General features: G+C 43.7%; 1 protein-coding gene across 1 annotated transcript in view; it reads right to left on the reverse strand.

Moving 5' to 3' along the window:
- Positions 1 to 21,977, reverse strand: part of GLI3 (GLI family zinc finger 3) — a 218,779-nt gene that overhangs the window by 139,930 nt on the left and 56,872 nt on the right. Inside the window, exon 3 of the mRNA XM_074146109.1 lies at positions 8,211 to 8,453. Within this exon, the coding sequence (XP_074002210.1) occupies positions 8,211 to 8,453 (243 nt within the window). The remainder of the gene's footprint in view (positions 1 to 8,210; positions 8,454 to 21,977) is intronic.

Raw genomic sequence — 21,977 nt, forward strand, 5'->3', positions numbered from 1 at the left:
AGCTGTCGGTTATATGCTCACAAATTAAAAAAAAGATAGCCAGTGTAACTCTGACTGAAAGGGGAAGCATTTCTGAAATGATCTCCAAACTCAGATGTGACCCACCGAACAGGCTCAAGAGCCCCAGTTGTAAGTAATTGGAGCAGTGTTTTAATAAGAGGTTAGAGAGTACTGCCTGAACTACCCAAGAGCCAGGCTAAGAGGAAGCTAATTGGGTTGCTAGGTGGGAATAAAAGGCAGTGGAGGCTATGGCTAAGAGGCTCTCCTCCCGAGTACTGAGCTCAATCAATAGGAATAAAGCTGTATCCACTAGTGATCCTGAAAATGGTTCAGCAACCAAAGCGTTTAAACTGTCTTAAAAGTAAAGGCCTGCTCAACCCGGGACTCCAACAGGAGGCCAAAGCTGGTGCTGAGACACTTCCATGGGACTATAATGAAATTGCACCTTGTCCACAGGAACCACGCTGCCTTTCAAAACCTCCCCGGATGAGTCCGTGCCACAGGGAGAGCGGGCTCATGGTGCCCTCATACTGCCTTCACCCCCGCTGCCCAGCCTGAGCATCCTCTGGGACACAACACCCTCCTTCAGTGCCCACACGTTTGGGCTTCCCCCCAGACCTAAGGGCAGCAGGAAGGAAGGAAGGATAGTGCACATCCAGACCTTGGTGACAAGCAGCCAGGACACGACAAAATTAACACACGGAAACCATGAAAGAGAAGCACCCTGTAGACATTAGCTAGTCTGCAATCCATTATTGCCACAGATCTCTTCACAAGAGCTGGACAATGGGAGTGGGCAAGGGGATAAAAAAGAACTGAACTTAAATGTTTACTTTCAACATTTGGACACACCGATTTAAATGCCCTCTTACAACACTGGCAAGCATTCAGGTGCCTAAACACAGATACATCGTGCCATCTTAGACCCCTGAGGCATCTGAGACATTCCTACAGAGTCACCACGTATGACACAGGATGTACTGAAGACCAGTCTTTCCAGGGTGGCAGATGCAGACCCAACTAGGATCCTCTCAGGCATGAAAATGGCACTTGAAACCTCTCCTCAGGCAACTGAATTCCCTCTATTGCACCGACAAGACAGAAGACCACCGACGCAAGACAACCATCTCCTTAGCAGTGTGAAGCACTGCACAGTGGTTAAGTACATGGCTCGTACTCACCACATCAGGAGAATCTGCTTCAGTTCTTGAGGACAATCATGATCACTAAACCAGCTCCTGGTTCACAAGTTCCTCGTGCTTTGCCACAAAGACTCAAGTTGTTGCAGCCACCAAGTTCCTTAAGGGGTAACACATCTGAGACCAAAAGCTACATGAGGTTGAGTTCTGGCTAACTTTTTTTAAAGCTCCAAAAAGCCAAGTCAAAGAAGTTGCTTTGCAAACTGCGTCCCCTTGGCCAAGAAACGCTCGCAGGGCAAAACACTCATAAAAAGCTGACTGACAGAGAGCAACCTCAGGCATTATGGGATGCTTCAAAACTTGCACCAAACGATGCTTATCTTTCTTCAGCCACTAGTTCTGTACATACCTGTCATACTTGGCTAACCTCTTGCACTATACAACCTCAGGAAGAGCACAGAGATCACTCTGATAACTAATACAAAGAGAAAACTAACCATCTTGCCTGTTGAAAAGGCAGTAATGAGCACAACACCCATGCGTCAGGCTGTGGGGTTTTTTGGGGGGGTTTTGGTGGTTGGTTGTTTTCAGAGCACAGCAATGGGAAGTACTGTATCTCCTGCATGCTAGCAGACCTCTAGGAAGGAAGAGGAAACTTTCTCAAAACTTTTCAACTCAGACTTTTTATGGCTTCTAAATCTTTTTTCCCCCCACCTTCCAGCTGCTGATGCTATAGAAGTCACCACATGGGGACAACAAGCTCAGTCCAAACCCACTACAGATCTTGTCACAAGGCTCTTAAAGACAGAAATGCCCATGTATCAAGGGACACAGCAACTTTGAAGAAGCTTTTTATTCTCTCCTGATTTAGAGACAGCTGATCTGCCTGGAGGCTAAAGAGATGGATTACATTATTTCTTGGCTTTTTTTTTTTCCTAGAGTTCTTAACTGTGATTCTATGGCTCTTAGCAATGTATTCTGTCTCCTTCCATGAAGGCAGTATATAACAAATACGTACTGTAAAGCATCTAAAAAACCTTTAGCTGACAAACCAAATCAAATCTGTGAAAGAGGCAAGTGGTTTTGCATTTTTCCTCTACCTTTATCTTCCCTATTCCTTAAAAAACAACAAAACAAAAAACTTCACCCCACATCTTACATACACTTCAACAACCAATAAAAGGAGAGATTAACAGAACTTATGTGCTCCTCAGAAGGCTCCGTACCCGGTAGTGCCTGTCAGGTAAATTCTCTTAGGTGCCAGAGGGATATTTTATTTTTTTAAAATGTGATCCTTGGGACATTTTCAAAATTTTGAAGTCCAACAGAATTATAGAGCCATAAAAGATCTCACAAATATCCTATTCTACCGTCCATCCAAACAGCTTCACTTCTTTCTATACGATTGCCTATAGTTTCCAGCTGAAATGAATACTACTGATAATGACAGGAAAAAAAGTCAGCATTTGAAGACTTCAAAACAAAACAAAAAAAAAAACCCCAAAACCTAGAAGACCTTTCAGATTCTCAATCACATTACATTTCAAGGCCTTTCAGGTACTGGCAGTTCTGCGGTCTGTCTCATGCTGAGGAGAGAGAAAATCTGGTATAAGAAAGGACATCCCTAGGTGCTACTTCTAGCTGTAAAATCTATGTTACGTCCAAATGAGTGGACCACATAGGGGCAGCAACTCCAGGGCTCTCAAGAGACTCCACTTACTCCACAGAAGGACTCCAGAGAAACGGACAGGAGTATTTGTGGTTAGCAGAACTTCCCGAACACGACCAGGGAGGTTTGGGAGGCATCCTGGAGAAGGTATTTCCATTTATAAGCTGCTGTTAAGCTTACAAGGTCTGCAGCACCTTCCAAAATTTCAAACTGAAGTTGCCTCTGACCCCAAGTTTGATTTTGAGAGCAGTAACATTTTTATTGGAGCCTATTAAAAGATAGTATTACATTGTGGATTTTCATCCCAAAAAAACATTTTTCCAAACATGCTAATTTTCTTGAAGACCAACATTTCAGTTGCTCAGCTAACACCAGTAATCTGGTATTCACTGTTATACTACAGGCTTTTTCTCCTGTGAGTTTTACAAAAAGCTTTAGAATTTACTTTTTTCAAATACCCCTCCTTGACAACATTTGGAAACCACCCCATAAATCACTGTCAGTGGAGAGTTTTGTTACTAGAGCACTTAAGCCCCTCCCCTGCAAAAAGCGGCAGCAAGAGCTGAGGAAGTAGGACCCAGATTTTCAGAGGTATTTAAGAGGCTAAATTCACTTTGAAATTGAAAAGCCCCTAAATGTCTTTAAAGACCCCAGCCCTAAATCTCTACAAGGATTCCTCACTGACAGTCTCCTACTGCTCTCCAACAAGGCTGTGAGAAACTCTATGAAAAGCTGTCTGGGCTCCTGCCACCCCGCCACACTGGGAAGGCTAGAGGTGAGCTCAAAATGCCTGCTTGGAGACTACCCAAAAGCATCTTGGTTGTCCCTCCGGAGTCCCAAAATGTGCCACGGAAAGGACAAGAGAGGCCACCAGCTCCCCCCTCTACAAAGCAGATGAAGACCCCCTTCCACACGCTCATCTACTAGTGGTGACCTGGACTGCTCACACTGTCCAATAGTTGGCCACTGTGGTTTAAGCCACATTGCCATGAAAGTCATTGTTTTCTAATTATTTGCATTTTAAGGCAGTGTTTCCAGTTACCGGTTTGCATTTGTAGAAACAGAATCTAATTCCCCCCCCCCCCCCTTTTTTTTTTTCCTCTCTCCTCCTTTTTCCTTTTCTATGGGGAGATGAAGGAAGGGGAATTCTTGTCAATAGAAATTAAAACGCAGTAAATGAACAAGTGCACCCAGCAAACCAGCGCCGTATTTTCCTTTGCTGTGGTCTTTTGTTCACATCGCAAATTGATTTTGAGATGACACTAACACGGGGTAATCTAACCTGGACAGTTAGGAGGGCTCCGATCCTTACAAACCACAAGTCCAGGCACAGTCAGTGGGAACGGAGGGCAATCGATACCTTTGGAGGGTTAATCCTATGAAATGTGCAATAAGCAGTTCCCACTTCCCCTGATACAGAAGCTTCAAAACCAGCAGAATAAATCCCAGCTAAGAAAAAAAAAAAAGTGAGTTTCTGCTTTCAGCTACATTCAGGGCACCCTCTTTGAGATGAAGGGATGTACCAGAAAGAACCCTGCCAGGGCCATTCCTCTATATACAAATTTTTAGATCAGAGCCAACCAACTGAACTGTCACAGTTTTTTACTTAAGATAATTCTTCAGGCGCTACTAATTAGGAACTAACAATTCTTTCAGATGAGCTGTGAAACCCAGGGAAGAATACCAGCAGTATGTTTTAAATCAAAGTGTTTACATCAGGAATGATTCATTTTTTCCATGAGGAATGACTTGTGAGACAGGCAGTCTTAGCACTGCCATAAATCTGCGTGGGAATTAAAATTGGGGAAGAGAATAACAAAGGGAAGTTGCTATCCCCACCTCCCCTGCCTCAGCCCCACCTCTTGAGACAGAATTTACATTAACAGGGGGCTCCAAGTACAACCGCAATCAGTGTTTGAGAAACACACGAAATCCATTTAAGAAACACTGCAATTAAGCTCGGTAACCCTCCTCTCCTCAATAAAGAAAAGGTGCAACACATGATAGGAAGTTCCAGCATTTTTTGTCATCTGCCATCTGCCCTAAAGCTTTTAAAAAAAGAAAAAAAGTTTTTTAAAAGTTTAAAAAAAAAAAACCAAACAACAAAAAAACCACAAAAGCAAAACCCCCAGACTTTGTGACCATTGTTTAAATAGTGCTTAAGAAATCCATAACAAAAAAAAAAAGAAAAAAAGCCTGTATGTTTTCCCTTTTATCTCTTGGAGGACAGAGGGCTGTGGGCTGAGCGCGAGGCCACGCTCTCAGATGCTAAATGGTTGAGGGGCTCTCTGGCAGCGCAGAAGGGCCACTAGCTCCATAGCACGTTTCGTCCCAGCTGTTTGAAAAGCTGGTCCACTTGAAACACAACCATTATCCCCACCCACACTCTGCAGGAGAGCAAACTTCCCCTCAATGAGGTATTTATTCCACATATACGTTAACTATTATTCTCAACGTTTACGACACCAGTCATTTTAATTAGGGAAAAAAAAAAAATTATAACAACAAAAATCCTGCAATGCACATACACAGAGACACGCAGATTTACATGCTGAAATGCAAAGCATTTGAGTTGTTTCTCGTAACTGCAGCTCCTGGAGGGGACATGAGTTCCACACACAATTGACTTAAATGCTCTTTTGCTTTTCTTGCCATAAGGATACACAGATGTCCTCCTTCAAAAAAATTATTTTCCCTTTTCCTGTGTTACAGGAAGCCTGCCCACACTTTTAAATACAAAGTGGGTATAAATAGAAGCACAAATTAGGCATCTTGAAAAGTCTGTATTTTCCAACCACAGGGAAACTAAGGAATTACTGTGAGTGTTTACATACCCGACTCTTGAATTAAAACAGTATTTTCCATCCGTATGCCCAGCAAAACTGGCAAGAAACTAAGGAAGGGAACGGAAGCCTTGCTGGTTCTTCACCTGTTGCTACAGTGGGACTGGGGTATGTTTACATTATTCAGCCTTCTTCATATGGACCACTATAAGTGTCAGCCTGAATACAGTCACCACTGTGATGAAAGCATGTCTTACATATATAAATGATACAACTACTATGAAAATTTCAGTAAGCCTGTCTGCTTCCCTATAAATCTAACTAGACATTTGTCTCTTTAGTTGTCCTTCTCTATGACATCTATTAAAGGTAAATAAAAGCATGATGGCTCTTTATATGACATTAATAGCTTGAGGGATTTTATAAATCAGTGGAGTACAAATGTACAACTCACTACAGCAGCGGTGAAGCAGGTCTGCCCGTCTGATGTTTCCTGACTTCGTCTTCTGCTTTACGATCGTGTTGCTCATTTAAAATTAACTCATCTCCTGTTTCTCTGCTGTTAGCAGCTGGATAACTTTCTGCTGTTCCCTCAACTTCTGACATCAATGTTTTTCTAGCAGCCCAAACATCCTAACTAGCTAGTGTTACTGGTCGCAATTCAGACACAGTAACTTCGTTAAATCTTGAGAACTCTTGTCCAAAGGCAAATTCAATACAATAAAACTAAATAAACTAAAGGCAAGCCACTCAGACTCATTCCAACCAGCCGGCCCTTTTTCTTCAGTCTGAATCTTCGGTAGTATCAGTAACACTTTGAACTAGATTTAAGGGGTGAGCTGGCAGCTGGTCAGATGGTCGAAGCGGCAATCACCACCATTAAATTCAGCGCAAGCTTTGGTGCTTGTTTGGGGGGTTTGTTTTTGTCACACATTTCATCTCTCCCCAGCTGTACTGCCTACAAACAGAGAAGCTATTTTGCTTCCCCAGTAAAAGATTTTTTTTTTATTTTATTTTTTAAGTGAGATTTGGGGGTTGCATTAACGAACCGTAAGCTACAAATGGTGCCTCCAACCCGCCAGCCAGTATTTCTCCGCGCTGCTGCTCGCGAGCGGTAGTTTGCTCTGCACGTTCCCGTCTCTCTGGCAGAGCTGGTGTGCTGCGGCACATCCTCCTCAGCAGAAAGATGAGTAACTCCCCCAGAGGGTTGGAGCGGAGCCGTGCGAGAGAGGAGGAGGAAGAGGAGGGTGTACAGAAACCAACTGCCTCCACTGGAAAAGAGCTCAAAAGCTTAGCTGCAAACTTTTCCCCTAAATAGTGATCTAAACTACAAGGACAACAAGTGTTCGTTTTCTGATAATACCTCCATCCTTATTAACAATCAGGCTCTTTTTTTTTTTTTTTTTTTTTTAAAAAAAAAGGAGGTTGGTGAGACTTAAGGTTGTGCGAGACATACTTTGATCTGCACCCTGATGAGTGAACATTCCCCTTTGCTGCTAGCCCAACTAATGAAGGGATAAAATTAGCTTTTATCCCTGGCACTTTCTTTAGCAAAAAAACATGCACTAATCAGCTGTCCTCACTAATCAGTCGTCTGGCTAATGACCTTTTGCCTTAAAACACTAAAATTTCTGAATGATGTGGAAGAAAAAAAAAAAAACAAAAAACTAACCCCAATGCAGACTGGCCCCTCTTTGTGGGTCTTAAGCCTATCATCTGGAAGCGGAGACTGGAAGGTTAAATGGCAAATCTGTATCCTGACTGGGTGATAAATCTATAATCAAAAGGCACAAGCCTTGACACCTCAAGATGTACTTCATTACTACACAACTAAATTATTCCCCCCCCCCCTCTTTTTTTTGTAAACTAGAAGCAGATGAAAAAAAAAAATTGCTTAACTCCCTCATATTTTGCCTGTGGAGAAATCCATTCCACATCTGTGTTCAAGTGTCAGTTAATTTCTTACTTTTTTTATTAATGCCTGAGCAGGAATTCAGAAGTTGAAACCATTTGCCTTCCCTCCCCGCACCCCCCATCCCAACTTCAGGGAACTGTAGCTGGGGAAGAAAATTGCAAAACCACTCCATACTCACACACACACGCGTGAATCCCTAAAAAAAAAAAAAAATCTCCAAAACACCCCCCCCCCGAAACCACATCATTAAACCTTTCAATCCCCCCTTCTCCAAATTCTCGTTGTACAAGACACGGTCCTTCCTCCTCTTAATACCTTACTTTAACATTGTTTTAAAAGAGGGGTTTTTTTAAGGCCTGTTTCATTTGCCTTCTGTGCTTTCTTTAATGAGGCTTTTCTTTTTTTTTTTTTTTTTTTTCATGCATTAAGGAGGTGGAGCAAAAGCACAACCCTGGATGGCTCAGGAGGATTAGCAACACATGAGATGTCCTGTGGAAGTTGCTTTGCGGAGGCCTGTGATAATTTCGAGGCGCAATGGAACTGCGCCCTGGTTTTTAAACTTCAAAACGAGATTGTATTTACCTCAAACACCCACCACCACCCCCCCCAAGACAAAGCGCTTCTCCCTGGGGACGATGCAAGGCGACAAATAAAATCAGGTTAAATCTTGACAGCCTTCCAAGGAACCGGCAATAGGTACTCACGGTAATGGGGGTCCATGTAACCGTTTCGGGGGTCCATGGTAAAGAGCGTCCCGCGGTAAGGTACAGAAGGTTCGGGAAGGTGCGATATAGATCCATGGATCTCCTTCTTGATTAATGAGGCCCTTTCCTCGCTCGACGTGGAAGGCTCTTCACTGATCTTGCCGAGGCCTTGCCCACCCTGCGGCTGCATTGTGATGGCGTTCCTTCTCTCTCTGTGATAGGTCTGCCCAGGACTTTCATCCTCTGCAAAAAAAAAAACAACGAGGGAGAAGAAAGAGAGAGAAGGGAAGGAGAAAAAGAGACACACACACACTTTTAGCCCATTTATAGCAAACGCAATAAAGAAAAGTTCTCCCCCTACCCTCGCCTTCCTCCTCCTCCTCGCTAACCCCTCCTCACGGTGTAAGTTTGTGACAGTGGGTGCACGTGTGGCTATGAGAGATGCTCTGTGGCTACGAGAGCGGGCGGCTGCCGAGCGGTAGATCATCGTCACCCCTGCGCCGATGCTCCTACCGTCGGGGCTATCAATCCTGCCAGAGGAGACACAGGGCTTGCTGTTTTCTTGCCTCCGGGACAAGGAGACTGGGAGTTCGGGCTGCCCTGACAGGGAGACTAAAAAAAAAAAAAAAAAAAAAAACACCCCCAAAAAAACCCAATTTGTCACCGAGAGGAGAAGATGAACCTTGCTGGCTGGACCTAAATCAAACCCAGCCACCCACCGCTGCTCCACAGCCCAGCTCCGGTCCCCGGAGGTTTGCTTGTGGGAGAGGCTGGAGCCTTGCAGGAAGGCGGTTAGCCATCGGAAGGAAGGTGGGCAGCGATAAAACGGGTAAAATGGCCCAAGATGCAGCACCAGCGGCATCAGGCAGGCACAAGCGAGGCCACCCGCTCAAAGAGTGTCACCGCATGGACGCGTGTGCAGGGTGGTGGAGCATGCTCCCCCTCCCTCTCTTTCCCCCCCCCCCCCCCCATATCCCCACAAATTCTTAATGAGCAAGGGAGGGTGGGGCTGGAAAAAGGGAGGGGAGGAAAAAATAATAATCAGGGAAGTTAAACCCAAGCCCTAGTCTGGAGTAAGCCTCCAGGCTTGTGGTACCACCTGTGTGGAGAAAAGGGCCTCCTGACGATGCTTCCACCACCAGTCTCTCTTAGCAGGCAGCCCCAGGACCGGGTGCTGAACCAAGCCCCCTCCTCCCACCTGAGTTTTAACCCCCAGGGACCCACGTGCACCCTTCAAAAGCCAGACCAAATGGTTCTGTTCCTCAACAGCTAGATGCACGTCCCTGGGTACATTTCACACGTGCCATGTGGCGGAAGGGTTTTGTTAAGCTACACAAGTCTCTACCGTAAATTGCCCTCCTTAAGTTGCGTTATTGCTTTAAAATACAGAGATGTTTCTCTGAACAAGTGCAATTGCTGGTTGGAATCCTTGGCTGATGCCCGTGCTCCAGGTACAGCCTTGTTAAAATCAACCGTGCTGCACACGTGGGCGTACACCCATACGTCTTGAAGGAATACCGATAAATACGCTGAACTTCCGAAGTCGCTCAGCAGTTCTAGAAGTACGTGAGGAACTCCAGATTATTAAACACCGGGCACACACACACACCAAAAAAAAAAAAAGGTAACTAGAAAGGAAATTAAAATCCCCCTAGGAAATAAAACTAAGATACACTTAGCCTACAGCCTACGTGCAAGGAAGGATCATTGACCACAGTGCCAAGGCTGCACTTCAGTTGTAGACCTGACCTCAAATCTCTGACATTTTTTTCCGCTTGTGTTTTGCCCTGGTGTACCCATTCACACAGCAAAAGCGCCGGGAGACTACGCTCACCGAGCCTGACACCAGCGTAACTCCACCTATTTACCTTCATATGAGTTAGATTAGAAACAGGCTCAGTCCGTATAGATACCCCCAGCTGAATTTTGGCCATTATATGCATAAGCTACCTACACCATCGCTTGGAACCTGGTGCTGGCTGGGCTTCTCCCTGCCCCCTCTCTTCCCAAGGAGCAACAACAGGAAAACCCAGCAGCGTAGCCTTTTGAGCACTTAATTATTTTTCTATCTCCAAGTCTTACAGCAACTGGGGTCTGCTGACTTATCAGCATCTTCCAGGGACTGGATTCGTTTTACAGCCAGCAGTAATTTCTCTATACAGAGCATTTCCAGGGTTGGGTCCGAGGAGAAAGAGTTAATGGAAAGGGACAACACCACTGCAGAGTTGAAACCCTTTGCCCTTTTCTACTTTTTATTAATATGCACAGGCACCGGTCGCTGCTCTGAATTAGCAGGGTTTAAGGTTTCAACTTTTTACACCGAAGCTGGTTTTAGTTAGAACACTGCAAAAGGCAGCCTAAAACTTTAAAACTTATATGAGGTTTTTAAAAAGCTGCTTGTATAACTAGAAAAAAAAAAATAAAATAAAATCACCTCAAAGTCATATTTTCCATCACATTTCTCTCTAGCCAGAGCCTTTTATGTTAGATTTCAACCTAGAGTGAACTTTCACTGATGAGATGTAAACTCTTGTAAAAATAGGAGATTACACCCCATTTGAAATCCTGACAGACCCTTAAGCGGAGCAAGCTAACCTGTGCTACCCACAGCACAGAAAGAAGCAAGCTGCAGTGATTTGTGGGGTTGTATAATCAATCCGAGGATCAGATAGGATTTCAGTTCTTTTACTCTTCCATATAAAGATAATATTTGTTAAAACTGCCATCCTGGGATACAACAAGAAGCTGACGTCTGTCTGCAGGCTCCGCTTTTATTCTTCCCTTCTCAAAACACGCATGTGTCATGAATCAAGGTAAAAGTGACTTCTATGGAACAAGCTGATTTTCCAAATTGCTGAATGAAATTCAAAACCTACTTTCAGTAACTTTGAAACCAAAGGAAAAATGTGTTTTGTTTTAATAAGCTTTTCTTTTCTTTGGTTCCTTAAAAAAAAAAAAATCAGAAAAAAAAAAACAGTATTTTGTCTTCCACATCAACCATTTCTTTCCCCATCATGAAATTATTGCCGCGTGTTGTTAGAAGTCAAACGTTTCTGTACATCGCCTGCCACGTGAAAACTCCCCCAGAAGAATATTTATTATTTTTTTATTTTAAGTAAACATGATGGCATGTTTGCAATAAGGCGCATTCAACAGCCGAGCATCTCGCCGAGCGTTTCCTTCACGCCCGGCACCACCGAGCTGCTTTCGATAGGAGAGCGGATGAGAAACTTGACAGCATCCGCGCTCCAGGACACGAAGAGGAGAACCCAGATTGCAGGAGCATCCTGGGCACCGAGCGGGGAGACTCCTCTTGCAGCAATGCTCCCGACGGCAGGCGAGCCACTCCAGGGCACCAAAAAGGCAAAAAAAAAAAAAAAAACCACCCCAAACCTGTCTAATCTCATTCTGGTGGAGCTGAATCTTTCAATAAAGTTTTAAGACCAAGTGCGGGCAAGCCAGGCCAGGCCAAATTATTGACAGAAACGTGCTGTCCACCATGGCAACAAGTGGGACTCTATAGCAAAAATGTAAGCAAACAGCCCACTTCTCTGGCAGCACCTGCCAAAGGGGTTTTACAGCCAAATACACAATTGTCACTGCTCTGCTCACGTTTTACAAGTGGCCAGCTCTAGGGTCAAAAGAAACATCCAATTTACTAAAAAGTCTTGCCGAGAGATGAATGCCGAAGTTAAAAGGGACTGATCCTCCCTCCTTCTCCACCTGTTTCCCCACTGGTGGAATCCCACTGACTCCAGCATAGCTCATCCCACCTTTTCCGGGTGTAAGAGAGGGATTAAATAAGAAAGAAAAAAAAAAAAAAAGTAATCAGGCCCCAAGAGGCATCTGCATAAGCTTCTCTTTCTTCATGTGTACCCTGCTCTGCCTTAACAAGCCAGTAGCCAGAGACACGTGTTACGAGTGCCCAGCCCGGAACGATCACATTAATCCAAGATTCTCCCATCCACTGAGAAATACCCGATTTACTCCTGCTATTCTGATCAGAATTACTTGATATCAGCAGTGCTGAGCACCAAGCAGCACCTCATTTAATCAACAAGTTTTTTCAAAAAAAGAAACACAACAAACTCACACTGGACAGCATGCCTGAATAAACACACTTTTAATTGCTTGGCTAATTTACCCAGAAAATTAAGAACCAGGACAAACCAAAACCTAATACAAAAATCCATTAAACTTTCTTTCCCTGTTGAACTTTTTTTGCCTTTTTTTATTGTAGACCAAGACAAAATAGAAGCTTTTTTTTTATTTTAAACCTCTTAAAAGTCAGCAACTAAAAGAAAGTTGAAGTCTATCGGTACGCTGCGCTAAAAAAAAAAAAATTAAAAAAAAAAAATCAGTCTCAAGGCGTTGCAGAGACCCTGCTTACACAAGATCACCCCCAGCCCAGTGCAAGCTCTTTCTGTATGAAGTTCCATTGCCGCATTTCGGCAGGCAACTTGCAGGGGGGATGTGTGTGTGTGTGTTAGTGTCTCACGAGCCATCCGCCGACGCGCTTGGGCTGAGTAAGAGAAGAGAGAAGGTACTTACAACTCAGTCCAAGAGCCCCTGGCTGACGCTCCCTCCAAGCTCTTCTCTTGACCAAAATTCTGTGGCTACCGGGACATGGGCATTCCTCCCTCTCTTTTCCTCTCTCTCCCATTCCTCTCCCCCCCTGCCCCCCTTCCCGTCTCCCTCCCTCTCTCTCAGAGGCAGTGCTTCTCCCATTAGAGGAATTAAAAGTGGTTGGTGCCATGCTAAATTTAACAAGCTCATTAGTATTCTTCCTGTGTGCTTCCTAGTGAACTCTCCCTATTCAAGCAGCTCTCTCTAGCTGAGGGGTCAGGCGGCTAATCATTAAATCAAACTAATGTCACCCTATCACAATCGGCCTAAGAGAAGGAGGGTTTATTATTTCAGTTTATGCTAAATAAACGGTTTTACAAATGGTCTCCAAGCAAGGTCAACAGCAGCTTCAATTACAAGACAAACTTAACAAGAGTCGCTATAAACCAAGTGGCTCCATATTGACCTAAGCACAAGCTCGGCTCCGCATATTGCCACTAGCAGGATTGTACAGGAATGCATATTGTAAAATAAAGGAAAGGGTAATCTTTTCTTTGCCAGAATTTGTGACTGCACAGAGACTGCTCATTCACCTCTCCCCAACCAGCTTGCTGCTCAGCTCAATTCACCCCACACAAAGGCTGAAGACCAGACCTCAATGGACCGAGTGAAACATGTTCAAAACTAGGCTCTCTATTGTGACTGAATTTCTTAACATCTTTTCAAAAAGCGGAGAATGCCTTGAGGCTAAAGGAAGAAACAGGCTAATGGTGAATTGGGAATACTGAGCAAATTTCAGAGCCCTTTCCTCCTAGCTTTTGAGGTTGAAAGCAAGCTCTTTCCTTTCAAGTTTCAAAGTCCTTTTTCCTCCCGCAGTGTCACAGAAGGATTTGAAAAGAAGGTAATTGTGCTCACAGTCCCCCTGATCAGAGCTTACGTCCTATTTCTGGTATTTCGGAATACTTCTTGCAATAATGGTGCATATAGCTCAATCCCTTAACCGTCCTGCACTCTGCAATTGCTCATTAAATGAACAATTGCTGGTATAAAATGCCTTTTATGTTCAAGGTCTGGATATAAGATAAGCATTCTAGTACTCTAAATTTGGTTTACTAAGGAAACTCTCCATCATTAAATTACAAAACTGAAGTCAGAATATCAGTCTTTCCCAGAAAAGTAGCATTTTAGGTTGCTGTGAGCCAGAAGGAAGGAGGGAGGGAGGATAGAATGTAAAGAAGATTGACTACTTAGATTCTTAATAGAATAGATACCTAAGTAAGAAAGCAATTTCCCTCACTTTTAAGAAGGTCTAATTTTTTGAGACTCGCTATTTTCTTCCTTGAAATGATGCAATAGAGCAATTGCCAGGCTCATTAGGATGTGTGTTATCTGCCCCTTCTTGCACACAGGCTGATCACTACTCTCTGGCCACCTTAAGAGCAAAGCAGGAGGAAACACATCTGTGGGACTCTGCCTGCCTTTAAACAGTGCACGTTGTAACCAAAGTTTTGGTTTGGGTGGGTACAGTAGTTTAAATTGGGTACTCTTGGTTCCAAGCTTGTTATTTGCCTGCACTTGGAGCAACTGGACAAGAAGTACACGCGCTGGAAATACGGACACAGATAGGAAGCACAATGCTCATAACTGGTTTTAAAAATAGACTCCAACCATAAGAGAGGCTACAAAATCTGTTAGATAACAAGTACAGTACTCACTTTTTTTTTGCAACGCTTAAGCATACCTTATACAAGACTTCTGTGCTTATAAATAGCATACATTATCTGCACTCACCACTGAAAATGTATAGATTTATATTCCCCATTTGTAATGGATTTTCAGCTTAGTTATTTTCCCATTACCATACGTATAGTATTTTCCAGGAACTGATTTGTGACCTTTGGAATATGAATACACAGCTTTTTTTCCCCTGGGTTTTTTTTTTTTTTTGGTTTTGAGAAACCTGTTATATTCTTTTGTTTAGCATCTTTAACTTTCACTGGAAGAAACGAGGCAGAAAGCGGACCCAATCCCGACAATACCTACAAAATACTCCACCCCCCGTTATTTTCCACAAATGAGACATACGTTCATTTTTGCTGCGCCTGCAGCACAACTCAATTCCATCCTTTTCTTTTGAAAGTAGAGGAAGTCAGAACACAGCGCATCAATACGGTTTCTGTGACTTCCAAAACAGAGCCCGATCCTGTGCTCCTCTGGGTCAATGGCAGAGCTTCCCACTGACCTGGAGGAGACAAGACGGGGCCCGTACAGACCTCACGCTGCTCCAACATTAAGTCAGACATCAATTGCTATCAGCAGAACATCAGCCTTTTCCAGCTGTGCGCATAACTCTTCCCTAAGACTGTTGAGGAACCTGCTAACGGTACGAGCAGCTTAAAATTTGGGTAAACTTTTTTCAGACACCTAGATCAGAGAGCACCTTGTTAGCAGCGATGTCTTTACCTTAATTTCTTGATTATCCAGAGGAATTTACAACTGCTTGGTGCCTCCCTAACTGCTCCCAACCAAAACCAAGTGGCTGAAGTTAAACAGACATAAATGAAATTATGTAAAATAAAGCCACCTTTAGAGTTTCGTACAAGCAAACACTCACCGGATTTAACTGGAAGTCTGCATCTACAAATCCCAGCATCAGACCTATAGGGAGGTGCTAAAAATATCATTAAAGCTAAAAGAAAAAAATCCTGCTTAGGGAACACAAGAGGTAGCTGTGGACACAGCCATCTACACACAAAGGCACAGGGCACTGTGGAAACCTCCTCGTGGGTCCTGAGACTCTCACCTTCAGAAGACAGACGAGGAGGGTAGGAGGTAGGACCGGGCTGCCTTGCACCTGAGCCTGCATCTCGCTGATCATACAGGACAAGGGGGATATAAAAAAAAGAAAAAAAAAAAGAAGGAGTAACATTTAAGTATATGCCTGAAGTTACTGACCTGACACTCGAGCCATCCCACTGACTTCAATGACTTGGGATCAAGTGGTGGAAGTTGCCTGTTGAGAACCACAGGTTCCCGCGGTGTCCTGTTGGCCGAGTTTGCCTAAAGCTGCCCAGCTGAGGGGTCAAGCAGCCGATCCGTGGATCCTGAGCCCCTGCAATGCCCAGCCCCAACCCGCAGGGCTGCGAGCCCCAGGGAAGCTAAGGGAGGCACTAATTCTCAGCAGCCCACAAGGTCAGACTCCAAAGGAGCGGGAGCCTCACTTCTGACCGAGCCCTCTCCCAGCCCCTTTCCGCACAGGCTTTAAAATAACAAAAACAAACAATTTAAATCGAAACAGCTGAAAACCATTTTCTCCCTTCCCAAGGCCTGGGCTACATGTTTCTCCCATGGCAGACAGTGGATTATGGCAGCGATACTTAATACACAGCCCCCAGCGCTCTGCTTTAGGTGTCAGTGACGACATCGGCTGCCGCGGGAATAACACTAAACCCTTGCACCCAGGTACCGAGCAGGCAGTGAGCTTTTCGGTTTACACCTTCACAGGGCAGGGGGGGCCCACAAGGTCCAAATCCCCAAATCCCGCTTGCTTTACTCGCAGCTTAATCCCCGGGATTGGGTGAAACCCCTCATGCGAGCAGAGCAATTTCACCTCCAGCATCAGAAACGCTCCAGCCCTTGGGCGCAACCGGTCTGCGCCCGGAAGATGTCTCGGAGATGTTTGTTAGAGTGTGGAAATGCTGCATCGTTAGCTTGATGAGAAAGGGACCCTTAGTAGTAAAAGTGCTTTGTAGCTCCAGTGGACAGGGAACAACCAAAAAAAAAAAAAAAGGAAAGCCTTAATGCAGAAGACATTTGAAGGTGGAATTAATTGGCAAAATTAACATGTAGTGTGTGATTTCTCCTTTTAAACTAGAAGGCAGGCAAAACCATCTCCCTTCTTGGTATAGTATACTTATAGTTCTTAGGTATAGTGTAATATAGTTGTGTGTTTTGATTTTGCTACTTGAGAATTGGGAAAACTGGCACAAGAAAAAAAATCTCATGCAAAAACAATTTTTCATTTCCCCCTTTTAAAAAGCGTTCCACCTTACAAAATTCAGCCGAGACCGCAAGTTACCGTGTGACAGCCCCAGCAAACTCCAACATCCGCACCAAGTCTTGCTGATCAGAGCTAAAACTCAAGCTTTGGACCTCCAGAGCCTCTCCAGGATTATTGCTCTTCTCCAACATCCAGCCTCTTCAAAGAGCCAGGAGACTCGAATGTGACTCGGAGAAAGACAGCTACGGACACCGGGATCTGGCTAGTGGCAACCGTTTCTCCAAAGGGAAAAAAGCTCCTCAGCCTCTTGCAAAACACTCAAAAGGATCCTGATTTGAAAACATTATGAAGTTCCTTCCATTAGCCAGTTATTAGACTGTTAGTCACTGCTTACTTTGAGCGGGCTAATTAGTCACATCAAAGGCGCTACAATAAATTCCCAGGAGGGTTTTGGGGGGGGGGGGGGGCGTGGAAAAAAAAAAAGTTATTTCTCAACCATCTAATAGCACGTTTATGCCTATCTGAGGGTAACTGCCTCACTCCACTCAGACACTGGGGGACGTATTCCGTGGTGCTGTCACTTTATACCAAGCCAGCAGCAACACCAGGCCTTAAAGCTGTTTTACAAAGCTGTTTGTAGCCTGAGATAAATTTGCTTAGCCATGCTTAGAAGCCACAAAAGAGCCAAAGAGGAGTCATAAACCCTTTGGTGCACCATCTCCCTTTGTAACATCTACAGCCCAGACACCTCGGCCTTGAAAGAATTTAAAAAAAAAAGTTACTTTAATTAGCGTTGCATACAGAGTTGATATTTCTTCCCTTTTTCCCCTCAGTGGGTCCAAACTGCCAAACGCAATCATTAGCCAATCGTTAAGTGGTTTGCGACAACGCAGAGCCGTGGCAACCCTTCAGTTTAGATGGCAGATATCACCTATTTCATTGCGAAACTTATTCATTGCTGCGCCCTTTCGCACAGTTGCGGCAAGAGTCAGTGTTTCCATTTAGATCCCTGTACTTCTGGCCTCTGAAGGATACCAGTTGTTTAAAAAAATATGTTATGGGTTAACTCTGCCCTGATTTCCAGCAGCTACGGTCTCAGTTGCCGACAATGATTTCGTCAAGGTCTCGGGGCAAATTTTGAACGCCATATACATTTTTTTTGTGTGTGTATGCAGATGTGTATGTATTTATATAGACGTGTATTTTATTTTTTTTACACACACGTGTGGTCACGTGCACTCAGAAATTCAGCTCCACCGTACATTCCATAAAAAACAATTGCATGATACATGGATGCCTGTGCCCAAGCGTCCACACGGGCATGCTGGATACCTGAACACAGGAATGAGACACTTCACATTCCTCATCGGAAGTCTAAATAATTCAGGAGAAGAATGCTGGAAAACAAAACGCAAGACTTGCGAAGGATGTTTTCAAGAAAAGAAAAAAAAACCTCCCCAGAAAACTCAAGCCCCTGTACACCAGATCTTTCATGCCTTAAATGATCTTCTGGACACTAAAAAACTTCTTTACGGTGAGGGTGCCAGAGCCCTGGAACAGGCTGCCCAGGGAGGTTGTGGAGTCCCCTTCTCTGGAGATTTTCAAGACCCGCCTGGATGCAGTCCTGAGTAACATGCTCTAACATGCTCTGGGCAATCCTGCTTCGGCAGGGGAGTTGGACTAGATGATCTTTATGGTCCCTTCCAACTCTAAAAATTCAGTGAAAATTCAGTGAAATTTAAAAACTGCAGAACTACTAATCCACAGATATCATCAAATATTCCTTTCATCAACTCGGCTTGTCCCCCAAGAATTTGGTATTCTGAGAACCCCAAACTTGATGCCATCTGTTTACCTATCAAGTAGAAGTAGTGTTAAAGTTCAGAGGCTGTCTTCCCTGCCTGGAGACACCTCCTTACAAAAGAAAAAAAAAAAATCATCTCTCCTTAGGCCTTAAAGTGCTTGATCTTCCCAAAGACCAACCTGTTTTTTCAACCCCCTCTGCTCACTCTCTTCTGGGGTTTCTCCACTAAGGAGGATGCACAAGCCCAGGCAGAGATGCTCACTGCCATACCACCACACTGCCACACATACTACTCTTAAAAGCTTTGGAGAGAAGGCTTGTGACACACAGAGTTGGAGAATTAAGATAACTGACTACAGCTCGCCAGCCTCTGGGGTCCCCTTCCCAGGACAGTGGGTTCCTCCTTACCTGGGCCTCTCTCCTCCCTTCCTTCACTTCCACAGCACATTTCTGGCCAGGCTTTCCAGCCTCTGGCTGGGTCCTCCAGCCTTGCCTCCTGCATTTGAGAAGAGCCAAGAAAGCCTGACACGCACCAGCTTTTTCTGGCTTCAACACAACCCCACAGCAGGAGGAACTGCATGCCCACCAGATCATTTTATGGATTAAAGAAGTAATGGTCTAGGTTTCCTGTTGAGTTCTAGGGATGAGCAAAACTGGTTGAGACTTCATCTTGACTACTTCTGCATTTGTCTTTCTAACCTTAATGCTGTATCGCAGATTTTGAAAGACACTGGAACTTTGCCGCAAGCTTTTAACAATCCAACCACATGCAGGTACTTAAGCGCCTGCAACTGTCTTAAGCAATATTATATATTTCCATCTATCTTTACGCAATGGACACCTGAGATCAGAAAGACAGCCAAGTCTGAAAAACACTCGTTATGTTCAGAAAGAAAGTGTCAGAACAGTTTTATTAAAACAGCATCTTCTCTTCCCACTACACTAGCCATGGCAGCTGAAAAAGAGCATTCTTAACTTGTTAATCATGTTCTGGTGGCTTCATCCATGCACAATCTGGCAGAGGGAGATTTCAATGTTTCTTTATTATTTTCTCCTGATTGTTTTGGGCTACCTAGATTTTCAGGCAACATTAACTTCAGAGAAAAATAAAACAAGTTTCATCCCCAAAAAAAGGTAAATAAGCATGATTTGTATGGGAAGGAAAAGGGAACCACCTGAAAAGTTCACTTGGCTATATACAAACAAGCAAAATAAAAAATAAAACCCTGCACATTGCCCAGGAGTATAATCACTTGTGTGCTGAAAAAGAATGCAAAACTGTAGCCAGTAAAGAAGGATCCATTCCAATTCCAGAAAGTATTCCAACAACAAAAGAGAATTACTAAATTTTACAGAAAGAAGCCTATTTTTAAAAAACAAAATAGGACTGCCTCTTAAATATGGCACTAAGAATTCTGACTACTTCTAAGCATGCCACAGACTTTTTCCCATCATGGCAGAATCAGAGCTAAAAACCATTTTCCTCCGTTTCTGTTAATAAGTTTGTGTGATAAAAAGGTGCAGCACTGTTACACTGAACAAAAGTGAGCCAAAAGAAACAAATCTGATGTCAGGAAGGGTGCTTCCTCTTGAAAAACCAAGAAAAAGAGCCAGAACATTTTTTTAAGGGAAAACAAAACCTCCACCAGTATTTCACACACAACTATCATGAGGGACTGAACTTACAAGGTATTGCAAAAGTAAAATGGCTCAGGGAGAATTCCAGTAGGCTCTGGACTTGAACATCTTTCTGCTCCTCAGATCTCACCCTGGCCTTCCAGAAGCCACTTCTCACAACTTTGTTCACTCACCAAATGGGTAAAATACCAATAACTGATTTCATAAGAGAAAAAGTATTTTCATATAGTAAATAAACACAGTAATGATGGACGGATTCAAGGTCCATTTGATTTATACAGAGAAACATCCCAGTTAGATCTGAAGGCAGAATATGTTGAACGGTCAGCCCAAAGCTGCCCTACAAATCACCCCGTGTATTAAATGTTCCAATTTTGCAAAACACAGTGTGCCTCCCATTTCTATTACATAAAAGGGCTGTCCACAACTTGTCCGCAAATACACAACTATTGACTAATCGTTATTTACCATGTCCCTCTGCAGGGAAGGAGGAAAAAAACCAAACATTAAAAAAATTAGAATCAGAAGAAAACAAACAAATCAACCTTTAAAGTGTTATTGCCCTGAATTCATGATGCCTACCCAATTCAACCTTTAAAGTGTTATTGCCCTGAATTCATGATGCCTACCCAATTCAACCCTCCTGCCTGTTACATCATTAGCAGGGAAATCTCATCTAAAACACACTGCTCCCCCCCCCTTCATATCTAAACTACCTTAAGTTCTGAATGATGGCTTTTAATAAGCTTCCTGAAAAAGCTGAATAGCAGCAGTGGATTTGATTTACCAGTGTCCTCTATAGACTGCTGAATATCTGAAGAAGCTTTTTTTCCAAACAGCAACCACGTTCTTTCTTCCCCAGTGCAGGACAGAAGGTCCATCTTAGCAACACCGACAAGAACTCACAAATCTTTCACATTAAGAATAATACTTTTATGCTAATCTCATTTTTTGGACCAGCTTTATCACAAGTCTTGTAAACGTGAAAAATAGCAGAAGATAACCTGCAGCCTGAACACTTTAAGGTACCTCTACAGTTATTCATGACAACGTTGTCAACTGTGCCACAACCATTTGCTGTATTAACATATCCACCCTTGCAGAGGATATGAGATTTAACACATTTGTCCTATAAAATTCAATTAGCCTTCTTAGACGCACCAGAACTGTAACATCAAAACTGGCTAGCTGTAAAGAAGAAATTCCCATTAGAAAATGTTGTTTTTTCATGGCAAAAAGACTGACAGCCCACAGACTTCTCACAGCAGAACACATATTGGGCTTGCTTGTTGCAACTCCTTTCTAAAGACTAGGAAAAAAAAAATAAAAATCTTTTCCAGCACAGTAAGGTTACCACTGTCAGCAGCACTGAACTACGTACTTCCCTCTCTTTTGGGTCTTATCTTCAAAAATCACGGAAACAAAGATGTAAACTTGGACATTAAAGAGTGTTAACATCAAAGAACATGCACTACTTTTGATATTAACCAAAGCCTTGAACCAGCAATCTAACTGGCACAAATCAGGGGCGTCTATGTAATTTCAGAAAGAGCTGAACTGAGCTCTCTGCCGTGGCCTGCATTTGCTCACCAACTTTTCAAAGCACAGGATCACCGCATGTTTTTACAACTAGCTGTCCATCAAGCAAGCAGGAGGAATCCAAATTCACTTCTTGGGATCTTCACAACTCATCCGTCCACACACTCAAGCTAACGTGACTCCTGCAGAAAAGGCAGTGCAAAACATGCAGGTAGGTGGC

This window comes from Numenius arquata, chromosome 4, assembly GCF_964106895.1.
Source record: "Numenius arquata chromosome 4, bNumArq3.hap1.1, whole genome shotgun sequence".
Taxonomy (NCBI): domain Eukaryota; kingdom Metazoa; phylum Chordata; class Aves; order Charadriiformes; family Scolopacidae; genus Numenius; species Numenius arquata.